This window comes from Amblyraja radiata, chromosome 5 (genome assembly GCF_010909765.2).
Source record: "Amblyraja radiata isolate CabotCenter1 chromosome 5, sAmbRad1.1.pri, whole genome shotgun sequence".
NCBI lineage: Eukaryota > Metazoa > Chordata > Chondrichthyes > Rajiformes > Rajidae > Amblyraja > Amblyraja radiata.
The window spans coordinates 12,106,073-12,121,507 of NC_045960.1; the positions used below are offsets into that span (position 1 = coordinate 12,106,073).

Genomic DNA, 15,435 nt, shown 5'->3' on the forward strand with positions numbered 1-15,435 from the left:
AAACCCGCATATGCATGCAGCTATCCAAAAGCTACTTAAATTATGCTCTCCTCTCTACTAACATCACTCGCACCCTCTAATTAATCTGTGTAAAAATGCATCTCCTTTAACCTTTCACCCTCTAACCTTAAAGGTCTGCTCCCTCGTCTTTGACATTTCCACCTCGCAGCAAAAAGCTCACTCTGTCTATCTGTGCCTCTCATCATTTTGTATTGTATTAGTGAAATGCGTGGGGTGGTATGGCATACCCGTGCTGCCCTAGAGCGGGGTTTCCTGTTTTAATTCAATATCCTAATATTCTACTTTGTCTTTGGCCTTTGCCTGGCTCCTTTTAATTTCATATCTCTTTTCGTCACCCCACAGCGTTGGTTCCACAGAAACAACTTCATGATCTTTCTTGGTAGCTACAATTTTCCTTTGTACTGAAGTACTCAAAATTCTTCTGCCTACTCCCAAATGTAATGATGGCTTTACTGTAATGTGACCAGAGCTGTACAAAGAACCTGCTCTGTAGCCAAACAAGCATTGTATGCAGTTCTCTCATAACCATCCTCTTGTGTTCTGTTCTGTGACTAATGAAGGGGAGCATTGTGTATGTTTTTTAACCACCTTATCTGCCATTCTTCTATCTTTAAGGATCATTGGACACTCCAGGATCTCTGTTCATCAACACCATTTGGTATCCCATTTATTGTGTATTATTTTGCCTTGTTGCACTTCAGAATCATTACCTTGTGCTTCTTTGGATTAAATTCCATTTGCCATTTTTCTGCTGAATATTTCTTCTTGGTTCATATTTTTCCTCTTGAACCGTTCGACCTAGTTTCTTACTGTTTTCAAATTTTACCCATACATTTAAGTTGAATTAATTAGTCAATAACACAAAAGAAAGGAATTTGGTACTGAACCTTCTGAAACCCAACAGATAACAAAGCTTTGGTCGTAAAAGCACCTACTAATCATTACCTTCTGGTTTCTGCTCCTGAGAAACTTAGAATCTAATTTGTTCTACTCCCTTTGTTCCATTCTAATTTTTTTTGAGCAGCCAACCATATGAGACCTTGTCAAAAGCCTATTTGAAATCTGGCTATTGAATAATAGACAATAGGTGCAGGAGTAGGCCATTCGGCCCTTCGAGCCAGTGCCGCCATTCAATGTCATCATGGCTGATCATCCCCAATCAGTACCCCGTTCCTGCCTTCTCATATCCCCTGACTCTGCTATCTTTAAGAGCCCTATCTAGCTCTCCCTTGAAAGTATCTGGAGAACTGGCCTCCACCACCATCTGAGGCAGAGAATTCCACAGACTCACAACTCTGTGAAAAAATGATTCCTCATCTCCGTTCTAAATGGCTTAGCCTTTATTCTTAAACAGTGGCCCCTGGTTATGGACTCCCACAACATCGGGAACATGTTTCCTGCCTCTAGTGTGCCCAAACCCTTAATAATCTTATATGTTTCAATAAGATCCCCTCTCATCCTAAACTCCAGAGTATACAAGCGCAGCAACTCCATTCTCTCAGCATATGACAGTCCCGCCATCCCGGGTATTAACCTTGTAAACCTACGCTGCACTCCCTCAATAGCAATGATGTCCTTCCTCAAATTAGGGGACCAAAACTGCGCACAATACTCCACATGTGGTCTCACTAGGGCCCTATACAACTGCAGAAGGATCTCTGCTCCTATACTCAACTCCTCTTGTTATGAAAGCAAACATGCCATTCACTTTCTTCACTGCCTGCTGTACCTGCATGCTTACTTTCATTGACTGAGGGACAAGGACCCCCTGATCCCGTTGTACTTCCTCTTTTCCCAACTTGACACCATTTAGATAATCATCTGCCTTCCTGTTTTTGCCACCAAAGTGGATAACCTCACATTTATCCACATTAAACTGTATCTGCCATTTATCTGCCCACTCACCCGACCTGTCCAAGTCACCCTGCATTCTCAGCATTCTCCTCACAGTTCACACTGCCACCCAGCTTTGTGTCATCTGCAAATTTGCTAATGTTACTTTGAATCCCTTCATCCAAATCATGGATGAACAATTCATATGTAGAAATATTTTTATAGCCTATTTATAATATCATCCACTTTTAAGTGCAATAATATTGCCAAGCAGCCAATTATAAAGGATACATTTCACGCATTTAGATTAATGCGTATTCTGGAAACACGTCTGAACTTTGGATGCAGATCCCTGGGAAAACTGGCTTCAAATATGAAGTGGTTGGGATAGGTTACAGCCCAACTATATGAACATTGAATTCTCCACTTTGAAGTAATGCACCCCCTTCCCCCTCTTTCTTGTGCCCCCATTTTCCCTTCCACCTATATCCCTCTCTCTGGATTTACATTTCACTCCTCCTTACCTGACACCCTTCATCTTCATCTCTAGCCTTTGTCCACCCATCTGCCAATTAAACCCCCCCCGCACCTACCCATCTATCACTCGTCAGACTTTATTCTGCCCTGACTCTTCAGTTTCTCCCCCAACAACACAAGTCTGGCGAAGGATCCCAGCCAAAAATGTTATCCCACCACAGATGCTGCCTGACCCACTGAGTTATTCTGGCACTTTTCCTTGTGATTTGCTTAAGATTCCAACATCTTACAGTTCCTTGTGTCATCAAGTATGGGTATTTGGGAGGAATTGTTTGTTTTGTATTGCACAGTTTAAGAAAGTAATGTACTTATTGAATTTATGCCTTCGATTTGTTTTTATGTTGTAGTATTGTACATATTTGTTCATTTTAAGCTATATCGATGCTGGTTCATATCGTCTTCTATATTACTAAAAGTTTGTTCTTGACGGTTTTGGCCTTCTGTGCTGCGATTTCCGAGAGAACGCCGCCACCTACGGCCGTCATTTTTGGCCACCTCGCTCAGAGCCCCCCTCCGCCGCATGTGTGCCGAGGATTTTTCCCGTCGATGAAAAATGACAGAGATATTAATGTTTTTTACAAAATTCCCCATTCTCTCTGCTGCCCCTGCTGGAGGGAGGGGGAGGGACTATAAAACCAGGAAGTGGTGTGCCTCAATCAGTCTCTGCAAGTGGTGTGCCTCAATCAGTCTCTGCAAGTGGTGTGCCTCAATCAGAGCTCTGAATAACACTGAACAAATGTCTCCACAGCTGTGAGTACCCATAATGTGGTTTGAAAATGAAAATATGGTTAGTTTGAGGAAAAAAGCACTGCCTGCAAATGGTTGTTTGGGTTGAAGTAAAAAGGCACCCTCTCTCTCTCTCTCTCCCTATCCCTCTCTCTCTCTGTATCCCTCTCTCTCTCTATCCCTCTCTCTCTCTCTCTCTACCCCTCTCTCTCTCCCTATCCCTCTCTCTCTCTCTATCCCTCTCTCTCTCTCTATCCCTCTCTCTCTCTCTATCCCTCTCTCTCTCTCTATCTCTATCTCTCTCCCTATCTCTATCTCTCTCCCTATCCCTCTCTCTCCTCTCCCCTATCCTCTCCTCTCTCCCTATCTCTCTCCTCTCTCTATCCCCTCTCTCTCCCCTCGATCCCCTCTCTCTCCCCTCTATCCCCTCTCTCTCCCTATCCCCTCTCTCTCTCGCTATCCCCTCTCTCTCCCTATCCCCCTCTCTCTCCCTATCCCCCTCTCTCTCCCTATCCCCCTCTCTCTCCCTATCCCCCTATCCCCCCCTCTCTCTCTCTCTCTCTCCCCCCCTGTCTCTCTCCCTTTCTCTCTCTCTCCCCATCTCTCTCTCCCCCTCTCCCCATCACCCCCCTCTCCCCATCACCCCCCTCTCCCCATCACCCCCCTCTCCCCATCACCCCCCTCTCCCCATCACCCCCCTCTCCCCATCACCCCCCTCTCCCCATCACCCCCCTCTCCCCATCACCCCCCTCTCCCCAGCACCCCCCTCTCCCATTCACCCGCCCTCTCCCCATCACCCCCCCTCTCCCCATCCCCACCCCTCTCCCATCACCCCACTCAGTCCCCATCCCCCCCTCTCCCATCACTCCCCCTCTCACCCATCACCCCACTCTCCCCCATCAACCCCCCTCTCCATAAAAGAAACCCCCTCTCCCCATCACCCCCCCTCTCACCCATCCCCCCCCTCTCCCCCCTCCCCCCCTCTCCCCATCACCCCCCTCTTCCCCCCATCCCCCCCCCTCTCCCCATCCCCCCCCCCTCTCCCCATCACCCCCCTCTCCCCATCCCCCCCCTCTCCCCATCACCCCCCTCTCCCCATCCCCCCCCTCATCCCCCTCACCCCCCTCTCCCTCACCCCCCTCCTCTCTCCCTCCCCCCCCTCTCTCCTCCCTCCTCCCTCCTCCCTCCCCTCCCCCCCCCTCCTCTCTCTCCCCCCTCCTCTCTCTCCCCCTCCTCTCTCTTCCCCCTCCTCTCTCTCCCCCCTCCTCTCTCTCTCTCCCCCCTCCTCTCTCTCCCCCCCCTCCTCTCTCTTCCCCCCCCTCCTCTCTCTCCCCCCCCCTTCCTCTCTCTCCCCCCCCTCCTCTCTCCCCCCTCTCCTCTCTCTCCCCCCCCCCTCCTCTCTCTCCCCCCCCCTCCTCTCTCTCTCCCCCCCCTCCTCTCTCTCCCTCTCTCCCCCCCCTCTCTCTCTCCCCCCCCCCTCTCTCTCTCTCATCCCCCCCTCCTCTCTCTCCCCCCCCCTCCTCCTCTCCTCCTCCCCCTCCTCCCTCTCTCTCCCTCCCCCCTCCTCTCTCTCCTCTCTCTCCCCCTCTCCTCCTCTCTCTCTCCCCCCCCTCCTCTCTCTCTCCCCCCCTCCCCCCCCCTCCCCCCCCCCCCTCCCCTCTCTCTCCCCCCCTCTCTCCCCCCTCCTCTCTCTCTCTCTCCCCCCCCTCCTCTCTCTCTCCCCCCCCCCCTCCTCTCTCTCTCCCCCCCTCCTCTCTCTCTCTCCCCCCCCCCTCCTCTCTCTCCCCCCCCCTCCTCGCTCTCTCCTCTCTCCCCCCCCTCCTCCTCTCTCGTCCTCCCCCCCTCCTCTCTCTCTCCCCCCCCTCCTCTCTCTCTCCCCCCGCGTCCTCTCTCCTCTTCTCCCCCTCCTCTCTCTCCTGCCCCCTCCCTCCTCGTCCTCCTCGTCCCCCCTCCTCTCTCCCTCCCCCCCTCCTCTCTCCCTCCCGCCCCTCCTCTCTCCTCCCTCCCCCCTCCTCTCCTCCCGTCCCCCTCCCTCCTCTCTCTCCCTCCCCCCCTTCCTCTCTTCCCTCCGTCCCTCCGCCCTCCTCTCTCCCTCCCCCCCCTCCTCTCTCCCTCCCCCCCTCCCTCCTCTCATCCCGTCCCCCCCCTCCTCTCTCCCTCTCCCCCCTCCTCGCTCCCTCCTCTCTCCTCTCGTCCTCTCCCCTGCCCCCGTCTCCCCTCCTCTCTCTCTCCCCCCCCTCCTCTCTCTCTCCCCCCCCACCTCTCTCTCTCTCTCTCCCCCCCTCCTCTCGGGTCGTCTCCCCCCCCTCCTTCTCTCTCCCCCCCTCCTCTCTCCCCCCCTCCTCTCTCTCTCTCTCCCCTCCTCTCTCGTCCCCCTCCTCCTCTCTCCCCCCCCTCCTCTCTCCTTCCCCCCCCTTCCTCTCTCTCTCCTCTCTCCCCCCCTCCTCTCCTCCCCCCCCTCCCTCTCCCCCCATCCTCTCCTTTCCCCCCCCTCCTCTCTCTTCCCCCCCTCCTCGTCTTTCCCCCCCTGTCCTCTCTGGTCCCCCCCTCCTCTCTCTCCCCCCCTCCTCTCTCCCCCCCTCCTCTCTTCCCCCCCTCCTCTCTCCCCACTCCTCTCCCCCCCCTCTCCTCTCCCCCTCCTGCTCTCCTCCCCTCCCTCCTCTCTCAATCTCCCCCCTCCTCTCTCCCCCCTCCTCTCGTCTCCCCCCCTCCTCTCTCGCCCCCTCCTCTCTCCCCCGCTCCTCTTCCATCCCCCCCTCCTCTCTCCCCCCCCTCCTCTCCCCCCCTCCTCTTCCCCCCTCCTCCTCTCTCCCCCTCTTTTTCTCCCTCTCCTCTCCTCCCCTCCATCCCCTCCCCCACCTCCCTCCCCCTAAACCCCCCCTCCCCTCCACACACCTCTACCCTTTCCCTCCCCCCTCCCTCCCCCCCTGCTCCCCACCTCTCCCCCGCCCCTCCCTCACTCCCCTCTCAGCACTCCCTCCCCTCCTCCCCCCTCCCCTCTCTCCCCCCTCCCCTCTCCCCCCCATCCTTCTCCCCCCCCATCCCTCGCTCCCTCCCCCCTCCCCCCCCCTCTCCTCCCCCCCCCCCTCTTCCCCCCCTCCCCCCGCTCTTTCCCCCCCCCCCTCCTCTCTCCCCCCCTCCCCTCCTTCCCCCTTCCCCTCCTCCCCCCCTCCTCTCTTCCCCCCTCCCCCTTCCCCCCTCCCCCTCTCTCCCTCTCTCCCCCCTCCCCTTCTTCCCTCTCTCCCCCCTCCCTCTCTCCCCCCTCCCCTCTCTCCCCCCTCCCCTCTCTCCCCCCCCTCCCCTCTCTACCCCCCCTCCCCTCTCTCCCCCCTCCGCTCTCTCCCCCCTTCCCTCTCTCCCCCCGCACCCCTCTCTCCCCCCCACCCCTCTCTCCCCCCACCCCTCTCTCCCCCCACCCTCTCTCCTCCCCCCACCCCTCTCTCCCCTAAACCCCTCCCCTCCACACCCCCCTACACTCCCCCCTCCCTCTCCCTGCTCCCCACCTCTCCCCCTCTCAGCAGCACCCTCTCTCCCTCTCACCCTCTCTCCTCCCCTCCTCCCTCACCCACCCTCCCTCTTCTCCGCCTCTCCACCCCCATCCCTCTTGCCCCTCTCTGTGTCTCTGTCTCTCTCTCTGTCTCTGCCCCTTCTCTCTCTGCCCTCACTCTCTAACCCTGCCCCCCCCCCCCCCCCCCTCTCTAGATGTGACTGCAAGTTGGGGGCTATGCGTCAGTAGATAGGGTGGTTATGGGGTAAAAGGAGCAAATTAATAATATTAATATAATATCAAAGGGGGTAATTAGCGTGTGCGGGGGGGGGGGGCGATAGTTAGTGTGTGTGACGCTGCATGCCGCCTCCCCACCCACAACCGCACGTTGGGGGAACAGACCCAACGGGTCTGCACTTGGTCTAGTACACTATACAATTTGTAGGACTGAAATAGTTTTAACATGTGATTTATTTTAAAGACAGCTTTCTCATTTAGTTCAAGCATCCTTGTCATGAATGCTAAAATTATATGGGGATTTGTGATTTAAGTTGTCACTAGAACTATATTCCAGATTTCCTGTCCAGTACTGGTTCTGGGGTTCAAGGTTTGAAGTATTTTTCTTCTTATAGCCAAACGGTGGATCTTTTGATGCAGGAATCGGGCTGCCACTTGGAGCATTCTTCCGCAACTAAATTTCGCAATCACGTTATGGAGGGAGAATGGGAAAAGGTAATGTTCAACCAGCTGAGTAGGTTCTTTGTTTGGTATGCTTTGAGTTGCACTAATCAGTGTTTTTTGTTAACAGGCTGAAAACGATCTTAATGAATTGAAGTCATTGGTGCATTCACCTCATGTGATTATGGTAAGGAACAATGAAAGTTGCAGGGTTAGATTTTTTTAGTTTTTGTTTTGGGAATTCATGATACTGAACATGTCAGGGTGATAGGGCAGAGGTTGATTGGAGTGTTCCCCAAATTATTTTGTGAATATTTTAGTTATGTTTGTTTCCTTGTTTTGGGTTTCAATTTTGTGTAAAGATCCCTTCGAAGATGCAGAGGTCAGTACCTAAGATGGACCGGGCAATGTTCACTACTTTCTGAAGTCCCCTTTGTTTTGTGCATTCAAATTTCTAAAACGGGCTGTGCTGATACCAGTCAGTATGCTCTCTGAACTATACTTGTGGAAGTTGGCTAGACATGCTGAGTCTTCACAAATGTTTGAGGAAGGAGTCATTGATTAGTTAAGGGCCTGTCCCACCAGCATGCGACTGCATGCGGCGAACGTGACCTAATGTGGTCGTTTGAGCCGTGCGGCCCTCGCGGGGCCGGTCCCACTTCGATCGCCGGAGCCGTATGGAGTTGTGCGGGGCTGGTCTGGACATTGGGCTCCGAAAAACTGACACTGTCCATAAATCCCGCGCGGCAACGGCCTGTCGGCCCGCAGCCGCATTGAGGCCGTATACAGCGCCTCGACAGGCGTACACAGCATCTGGACGCCGTACGCAGTGTCTTGACAGCGTACGCCTAGCGCATGGCGTTGCGCGATGACATCACCACCCGGCGTGTCGTTGCGTGATGACCTAACCGCCCGACGCCGTGCAGGTCCAAATTCAGTCGGCCTGCCTCCTACCCAGCTGATTGGTGAGTATGATGTCGGGACCAGCTCCAGACGGCTCCGCAGTTGGAAGTGGGACCGGCCCCGCGAGGCCGTATGCCTCAAGCCACCACGTTTGGTCGCGCTCGTCGCATGCAGTCGCTTGCGAGTGTTTGATTGCATTAAGGGCTGGGCCCAGAACAGGTCAGAGATATATATGTACATATGTAGGTGTTGGTTCTCTCCGCAGCCATCCCACCAATGACGTTATTAGATCCATCGGCCTTCCCTTGCTGAAGTTAACAATCATCTACTTGATCTTGCTAGCATTCAGAGCAGGAGTGTTGTTTTGACGCCAAACACTCAACCAGATTATCGATCTCCCTCCTTTAACTATTTCCCAGAGTTTGACGATGAGTTTGGAGAGGATTTTTGTGATGAACTCTAAACTGCAGTCGATGAATAACAGCCTGACATACATCTCCCTGTTGCTCAAATTTTCCAGTACAACAAGATCACATCCGCTGCCAATCTGTTGTGTTGGACGGCCAATTGAAGTGCATCACTGTCTTTTTTTTTAAAGCTGTATCATGATATCCTGACTCTTATGCTCAATGCCTCCATTTATGAAGGCAAACATGCTATCTGCTGCCTTTACAATCTGCTTGTGTTGCCACTCTCAGGGAGCTATGGACTTTGATCCCAAGATCCCTCAGTACATCAATGCTGTTGAGGGTCATGCTATTAATTATATATTTTCCCCATGCATTTGATCTCCCTAAGTTCAACACCTTGTACTTTCTTGGATTAAACTCCATCTGCCATTTCTCTGTCCATTTCTGAAGCTGATCTATATCCTGCAGTATGGCTTGACAGCCTTCCTCACAGTCCACAACCCCAGCAATCTTGTTATTGCCTGCAAACTTACTAACCAACCTGTCTATTACTTTGCAGGCATAAATTGTCATCCTTCCCCTTTTTAAGGTCCCTTTCAATTCAGCTGTGACTTGTGTATCTGAGTTGTGAGGTTGTGGATTTGCCCATTTCAAGGATGTTGACACATATTAGCTGCATAATTTAACTTATGAAAGCCAATACTTCAATGGTGGACCTAGTTTGTAGAACGGCTGTTAAGATGAGTGCCTGTCTGCTTTTGAAGATAAAATAATTATTTGAGATTACTGATCAATGGTGTTTTAGTGTCTTTGCTCTATGCAAATTTGAAATTGTGTCTAAACACAACAGCAGGCATTTCAAAATGATTGATTGACTGAATTATTTTCTGTCAATGTTGTGATGGGGACCACGTAAATGCAAGTGCATTCTTTGTAGCTAAAACAAAGCTGGCTGCAGTGCTTTGATTGTAGCTCCAGTGACATTTTCAGCTGCAACAGTCTGAATCAAACTTGGGTGTTCAGTACCATGCTGTCATGCAATTGCCCCCCACTGGAGAACAACTATACACATGGTACAATAACTATATCCTAAATTGAATCGCTTTCATTTATTAATTGTCAGCAGGGATGATGTTGCTTGACCTGGGTATTTCCAGCAATTTTCTGTTTTGATTACGCATTTCCAGTATTTGTGGGGTTTTTTTCATTTGCAGAGGTAAAACTAAGGTTTAGTAATCTAGAAACCTGAACTAGTAATCCAGAGGCACAAAGTGAAATCCCACCTTAATTATTAACCTAGAATTAAAACTGAATTACTGGATATCATAAAATGCACCTAACGTATTTTGAGGGGTCGGGTACTTTTCAGCGCCGCCGGTTCAGCGCCGTTGTTTCGGTGCCTCCGTTTATAATATCTGTACTCATCAGAATCCTAACCCTAACACTAACACCCCGGAACCCAACACCAACACCCCGAAAAGGTGAAACGGCGGTGCCGAATGGTACCATTCTGCTTTTGAGAAGGAAATCAGCCATCTTGTATGTAATTGTACACCTGCCCGTGTGGTTATCTTTTGAAATGACCGAGCAGGCTGCCTGGTTAGTCTAACTTGCATCGATCTTCTGTGGAACCTAGCGTGGCAGTCACTCCCAGTTCAATCAACCATGCGTGGCTTATGAGTAAAATAGTCAAGCAAAAGCCTGACACAGCTATGCTTACAGAATTGTATCCGACAAATAATGTCAGACCCTCCTTCAATTCACCAGCATTATCCCTCTTCTGAGGATTCATTGCTCCAATTAATATAAAGTCTTAGAAGAAGGGCAATGGTAAAAGTGCACAGATTGTGCCTTGTATGACTGATTTTGGTGTCCAAGGGTTGCTTGACAGCACCGCCATTGAGCTATCAGAGTCTGGAAGGATAAATTTGTCACTTGGATCAGAGGGTAAATATCTTGATCTTGCCAATCTATCTGTAGCATGATAGCATTGGTGAAATCTTGTCTTTGAGGAGGAAATGCTATAACATGTGCTGTGTAACTGTACTGATGATAAATAAACTCAATATAAATCTAGTAGCTCCACACTGGGGGTCAGTGAGGTCACAGCAATGAAGGCCGAGAATCATCACAGGAACGTTTGTTGTAATAAAATCAAAATGCTGGAAACATTCAGCAGGTCAGGTAACATTGGTGAAGAGAGAAAGTTAACATTTTATGTAAAATTCCCTTTATCAGAATTAGGAATGAGAAAATTTGGTTTTAACTGGCAGAGAGGTGAGGGAGTGATAGATAAAGACAAGGGGGATATATCTGTTATATTGAGACTAGGGTTACTGGGAATAAACTAGATGACAACCAGATCATTCTCTAATCACATGGCCTGGCATAACCCTCACTCTGCCATGATCAGGTGAATCCTGTTTTGATGTAGAGTGCAGATAGGCCATCCTAGAACATCCACCTGACTTGCTAAAAAGACGTGCCAATCTGGTGAAGTTGCAGGAATGATTGTTCACCTCAGCAACCAGTGGATTAGATGGAAACTCTGTAGTTCTTCCACATGCCATTGTGAATACTAATGGGCATTACTGAGAAAGGGAGACTCCAAAATAGTAAGCATTGTCAAACAATCCTGGGGTTTGGGTGGAAGGCCCTCGGGGTATGGGGGAAATATGCTAAATGGATTGAAGACTAATTATCACATAGAAGATGGAGTTCGAATAAATGGATTATTTGCAGACAAGAAAGATATAACTAATGGAGTGTCCTCAGAATTAGCTTTTGATCCTCAACTATTCGGAGAAGGGACCAGCATTTAAATTATCAAAGTTTGCTGATTATACAACATGGTTACAGGACATGCTGCAATAGGTAAATTTTACTCTAAGGTTTAATTTAGCAATACAGTGTGAAAACAGGCCCTTCGACCCACTGAGTCCACACTGGCAATTGATCACCTGTTCGCACTAGTTCTATGTTATCCCACTTTTCCCTGCATTTTAGAGGCAATTTACAGAGGCCAATTAACTTATAAACCCGCACATCTTTGGGATGTGGGAGAAAACTGGAGCACCCGGAGGAAACCTATGAGGGTGATAGGAAGAACCTGCAAAATCCATGTAAACAGCACTCGAAGTCAGGATTGAACCCAGGTCTCTGGTGCTATGAGGTGTACCTCTACCAGCTGTGCCACACCACTGCTGCCCATAAGGATATAGATAATTCAAGTGGGTAAAAACTTTGTACATGGGTTTTTATGTTCAGAAGTGAGGTTAAGGAATCAAAATGCAGTCTGTTTAAATGATGAATAAACTGAAGAGATAAACACAAAGCTGGAGTAACTCAGCGGGACAGGCAGCATCATGGAGAGAAGGAACAGGTGATGTTTCGGGTTGAGACCCTTCAGATTGGTTAAGGATAAGGGAAACGAGAGATATAGACGGTGATGTAGAGAGATGAAGAACAATGAAGAACTCTCTTCTCTTTGGCATTAATTCCAGCAACATCAACCGACTCCAACTGGTCCAGAATGCAGCCTCCCGACTCATTACCCACACCAAATCCTGGCACCACATCACCCCAGTCCTCAAAGAACTTCACTGGCTTCCCATTTCCCACCGGATCATCTACAAAATCCTGGTCCTCACCTACAAAGCCCTCAACCACTTGGCCCCCCCTTATCTCACTGACCTCCTCTCCCCCTACCAACCATCACGGTCCCTCAGATCCATTTCAGCCGGTCTCCTCTCCATTCTGAAATCCAACCTCTGCACTTTTGGAGACAGAGCCTTCTCCAGGGCAGCTCCCAGGCTCTGGAACTCCCTCCCACAATTGATCCGAACTTCTGAGTCCCTCACCATCTTCCAGTCCCGCCTCAAGACCCATCTCTTCACCTCTGCATACCCTTAGTCCCATGTCCCCCTCCCCTTTGCATCTCTGTCTTACTGCTCTATTTTGTTTTGTTCTTGACTCACCATGTAAAGCGACTTTGAGTCCTTGAAAAGCGCTATACAAATAAAATGTATTATTATTATTATTAATGAATGAAAGATATGCAAAAAAGTAAAGGGCCTGTCCCACTTGAGCGTTATTTGCACGTCATTTACGTGACGTCATGAAGCGCGCATGGCACGTGGTGGCATAGGTAGTGACGTGCGGTAGTGAGCGGCGCCCTAGGATTTGGGGATTCTCAAAATCCTCACGCGTCACCTGCGTGACGCGCAAATGACCAAGTGGGACAGGCCCTTAACAATGATAAAGGAAACAGGCCATTGTAAGCTGTTTGTAGGGTGAAAATGAGAAGCTGGGTGGGGGAGGGATAGAGTGAGAGGGAATGCCACCTGAAATGAGAGAAATCAATATTCATACCACTGGGCTGTAAGCTGTAATATATGAGATGCTGTTCCTCCAATTTGCGTTTAGCCTCACTCTGACATTGGAGGAGACCGAGGACGGAAAGGTCTGTGTGGGAATGGGAAGGAGAATTAGTGTCCAGCAACCGGGAGATCAGGTTGGTTCACGTGGGCTGAGGGAAGGTGTTCCGAGAAACGATCGCCCAGTCTGCGTTTGGTCTCGCCGATGTACAAGTCAACATCTTGAACAACGGATACAGTAGATGAGGTTGGAGAAGGTGCAAGTGAATCTCTGCCTAACGTGAAAGGACTGTTGGGGTCCCTGGACAGAGACAAGGGAGGAGGTATAGCGACAGGTGTTGCATCTTCTGCGGTTGCAGGGGAAGGCACCTGGGGAGGGGGTGATTAGGGTGGAAAGGGATGGGTTAACCAAGGAGTTGCGGAGGGAACTGTCTCTGCGGGAGGCAAAAAAGGTTGAAGATATCTCGATGTCCTGAGTATGAAATATATAAAGTTACAGACAGATGCAGCAAGTAGTTAAAAAGCAACATGGCATATTGGCCTTTATTGTAAGAGGGTTGGAGTTTAAAAATAAAGTATTGTTTCAAATGTTCAGCCTTCATCTGGAGCACTGTGTACCATTTTGGTTCACTTATTTGAGATAGGATATACTTGCACTGGATGTGGCAGTGCAGAAATTCACATGACTGCTGAGAAGAGGGTTGTTCTAAAGGAGTTTAGAAACTGGTTATAACCGTCCGCTATAGGATCTTTGGTTATAACAAGGTGCATGTTGCGATGTTTGTTAGTGGGTGTGTCTTCAATGAGAGGTTGTATTACAAGGGAGCAGCCAATTAAAACATAAATGTAGAGGAATTTCTTCTTGCAGTGAATCTTTGGAATTTTCTACCCCAGAGGGTAGAGTACATCTGGGTAGGAGGCTCTGTGTCGGCATCCTGAGGTGTGCTGTGCAGCAGTGATTCTGACTTACCACTGAAAGTATTTAAAGGGAAGGTAGATACATTTTTGAAATGTTGGGGAATTGAACGTTATGTGCAACTGGTGTTAACTGGAAAAGATAAGTTATGGTTGGGGCAGATGGGTCATCACCTGGAATGGTGAATAGGCTTGAAGAGCTAAGAGACATATTTTGTGAATGGGGCAGGCTGTTTAGGACTGAGATGAGGAAAGGTTTCTACACACATTGAACCATTTGAAGGCTGTAAAGGTGATGTTATTGTGTTCAATCAAAGCAGACTGAAATTTCTGGGTATCAATTGAATGAAGAAATGTAGTTTTTGGTGCTGAGTGAAGAAAGGCCATAGTTTGAGCCTGGTGGTCCTCTAGCCCCCTTTATGCTCTTGTGTTCAGAATGATATTTATACTATTGGTAGGGAGTATTGGGGATTTGATCCAATCTTTGATGAAGGAATGCTGGTGTTTTTCTGATGGATAAACCAAAGGTTGTAAGAAGAACATTTTCTACAATCAAATGGCCATGGATGTTGTCTATATGGAATTTGCACTTTCTCTCCAAGTCTGTGTTTCCTTTTAGTGCGCTGTTTATCTTTCACTGGTACAGAAATTAAGGAGAAAGGAAATGAGATTGCTTCCCTGGCAACTATTATGGACCCGATGTGCCACAAGGCCTCTTGGTTCATTACAAGTATCTGAAAGGAAGGAATTTGCAGAGCCGAGGCAGAAAATGGGAAAGGAGGCTTGTTGGATCGTTCCTGTATAGTGTTCATGAACATTGGGCTGAACGCTCTATGCTGAACTCATTCTCTGGCAATGAAGGGAAGTCATTGATGCAGCTTTATAAAACTTTGGGTAGGCCTGTGTGCATTTCTGATCATGCCATTGAAAGAAAGCTGTAGAGGCTCTGGTGTGAGTGCAGAAGAAGTTTACCAGGATGTTTTTCCTCTGTAATACCAGAGTATTTCTCCTCTTGTTTTCATCGTGGAGAAAGACATGAAGACCGGAGAACTCAGGGCAGTCAATGGAAGTGTCTTGAGAACAGTCAGTATTACGGTTGAAGAGGTGCTGAACATCCTAGCATGCATGAATGTAGACAAATTGCCTGAGCCTGATCAGATATATATATATATATATATATGAGAATACTGTGGGAAGCCTGAGATGAAATTGCAGGTGCCGTGGCTGAGATACGAGTCGTCGCTAAATACGGGTGAGGTGTTGAAAGACTGGAGGGTGGCAAATGTTGTGCCTCTCTTTAAGAAGGGCTGCAAAGGAAAGCCTTGACATTACCAGCCAGTGAGTCTAACATCTGTGGTCGGAAAATTACCAGAGAGTATTCAGAGGGATAAGATATACATACATTTAGATCGATAAGGGCTGGTTGGGGACAGGCAGCACGGTTTTGTACATGGGAGGTTGTGCCTCATGATCCTGAGTTCTATGAAGGTGTAACCAAAAAAATTGATGAGAGCCGAGCTGTAGATGTTGTCTATATGGTTTGCAGCAA

At 49.4% G+C, this 15,435-nt stretch overlaps 1 protein-coding gene across 3 annotated transcripts in view; it reads left to right on the plus strand.

The window, feature by feature from the left end:
* Positions 1-15,435, plus strand: part of wdr26 (WD repeat domain 26) — a 71,125-nt gene that overhangs the window by 1,230 nt on the left and 54,460 nt on the right. For all 3 annotated transcript variants that reach the window (XR_004411969.1, XM_033020605.1, XM_033020606.1), the window contains exons 2-3: positions 7,237-7,336; positions 7,413-7,469. Coding sequence is in view for 2 of the 3 variants with exons in the window: in XM_033020605.1 (XP_032876496.1) it covers positions 7,237-7,336; positions 7,413-7,469 (157 nt within the window). In the remaining variant the exon portion in view is untranslated. The remainder of the gene's footprint in view (positions 1-7,236; positions 7,337-7,412; positions 7,470-15,435) is intronic.